The following is a 2,351-nucleotide window of genomic DNA, read 5'->3' on the forward strand; positions in this document are numbered from 1 at the left end:
ATGATCTTAAAGATTCTATCATAGTGACCTTGTATAAAAACAAAGGGAACAGATCTGAGTGCAACAACTATCAAGGAATCTTATTGTTGAGCCTTGTTGGAAAAGTCTTTGCCAGAGTTGCTTTAAGTCGACTGCAAGTACTTGCAAACAGAATTTATCCTGAGTCACAGTGTGGCTTCAGAGTGAACAGATCAACAACAGACATGGTATTTTCTGTAAGACAACTCCAAGAGAAGTGTTGAGAGCAAAATAAACCACTATTCATCGCTTTCATAGATCTTAGGAAAGCTTTTGACCTTGTCAGTCGGAAAGGTCTGCCATATTACCTCGGATAGGATGCCCACAAAAACTCAACATGGTACATGCTTTTCACGACGGAATGGAGGGTAGAGTAAATTTTGATGGTACATCTTCAAGAAGCTTTGATATAAAAAATGGTGTCAAACAAGGCTGTGTGCTCGCACCAACCCTCTTTGGAATCTTCTTCGCTATGATGTTACGACATGCCTTTGATTCTTGTGATGAAGGCATCTATATAAAAACCAGGTCAGATGGTCGATTATTTAATCTTAGCCGCTTGAAAGCAAAGACTAAAACATCACAACTTCTACTCTACAGCAAAGAGAATTACTCTTTGCTGATGATGCCGCAGTGGTCTCCTATTCAGAAAAAGGTCTCCAATCTTTAATGGATAAAATATCTTCAGCCTGTAATGAATATGGACTTACACAGCCATCAATACAGCCATCTAGCCAACCATCACTATCGACTCTCAGCAACTGGAAAATATTAACATTTTTACTTACCTTGGTTCCAAGCACAGTTATGACCTATCTCTTGATCCTGACCTAGAGGCTTGTATTGGCAAAGCCACTGCTACATTTGCACGTCTTCAAAAGCGTGTGTGGAAAAACAACTACCTTACCATCTGCACAAAAATGCAAGTTTACTGTGCCTGCGTTCTTAGTACCCTGCTGTATAGCAGCGAAGCGTGGACAACTTATGCCCGACACGAGAAGAGACTTAACACCTTTCATATGTGCTCTCTTCGACGCATCCTGGGTATAAAGTGGCAGGATAAGATCACGGCTATCGAGGTGGTCCGCCGATCTCAATTACCATCAATTGCCGCTCTTTTGTGGCAAAGGAGAATGCGCTGGATTGGTCACCTGAACAGACAACCCGATGGACGTATTCCAAAAGATATCCTATTTGGTGAACTGAGTGACGGCAAAAGATGTACTGGAAGGCCAAAAGATGTGTACAGAAACGACATGCATTTACTAAACATTGACTCAAAGTCTTGGGAATGTTTATCCAAGGACAGATCTGCTTGGAAACAACAAATCCCTTGCGGCCTCAAGTAAAGGTGGTCCTGCTGTACCGAATACCACACCATATACATGAAAATTTTAAGAATTGGGGACTTTTAGATGAGAGAAAATGGCACTTTAATACATAAAAACTAAGAAAATTACTATATCCACCTGAGCCCCATCATGGTTGATGCTGAGGTGAGAAAATGTTTAAAGAATTGGGACTTAGATGCAGGGATGGCAGTTTAATACCTAAAATTTATGTCAGTTAATTTTTAACATTTAAAAAGGGCCACTTTGTATTTTTTTTCAACCTCTGAAAGGGGGTACTCAGCCATCCTGAGCACCCCCACCCCAGGCCCGTATTTAGGGGGGTTCAGGGGTTTGTCCAAACCCCCCTGCGGGAGATGGAGTTCTGTGAAAATTAGGAAGATTTTTTCATTGCCATTTTATTCTGTAGGCCTACAAAAGTGGGCTAAAACAAAAATAGTACATACATGTAGTTAGGGATCCCATGCCAACTATTTAAAATGAATCTTGGAGAATTGGATTGAGTTTACTAATAAAAGTTACTATTATGATAAAATCGAAAAAATTATGATAAACGATGCTTATTTTGTTAAGTACAGGAAATGTGGGCTTTGATAAGGAGTTCCGCATAGTCCCAAGCCGAACCCCACATTGAAATTCCTAAATATGGGCCTGCACCCCGCATACGCCACTGCAGCAATTGTCTTTATCTCTCTTGATTGGGCACACCTGGTTGATGATGAGCAAAGTTATAACCTTTTTTATGACTGTGTTTTCCATAAGTTGTGGAATGTACTGCCGCTGCATGTTTAGATCCTCTTCTAATTGCTTGATGTATATCGTCAATTCCATCCTTGCTTCCTTTTCCCATGGGTTTGGTTCCCAAAAGAGAACCCTTGAAATAACTTCATTTTTACTTCTGTAGCAATGTCCAGCAAATGCTAACCTTCTGCCTCTAAGTTCTTGATACAGGGGGAATATCTCCATACAGGTCTATATTTGATA

General features: G+C 40.5%; 1 protein-coding gene across 1 annotated transcript; it reads left to right on the forward strand.

Annotated features, from left to right (window-relative positions):
* The first annotated feature begins 355 nt into the window (after nt 1-355).
* Nucleotides 356-1,367, forward strand: LOC117120995. The gene is made up of 2 exons (XM_033266090.1): nt 356-673; nt 819-1,367. Exons 1-2 carry the CDS (start codon nt 356-358, stop codon nt 1,365-1,367), a joined length of 867 nt encoding a protein of 288 aa, XP_033121981.1.
* The last annotated feature ends 984 nt before the right edge of the window (nt 1,368-2,351 follow it).

Source organism: Anneissia japonica, unplaced genomic scaffold (genome assembly GCF_011630105.1).
Source record: "Anneissia japonica isolate Jap-2015-1 unplaced genomic scaffold, ASM1163010v1 scaffold302879_len2351_cov395_single, whole genome shotgun sequence".
NCBI lineage: Eukaryota > Metazoa > Echinodermata > Crinoidea > Comatulida > Comatulidae > Anneissia > Anneissia japonica.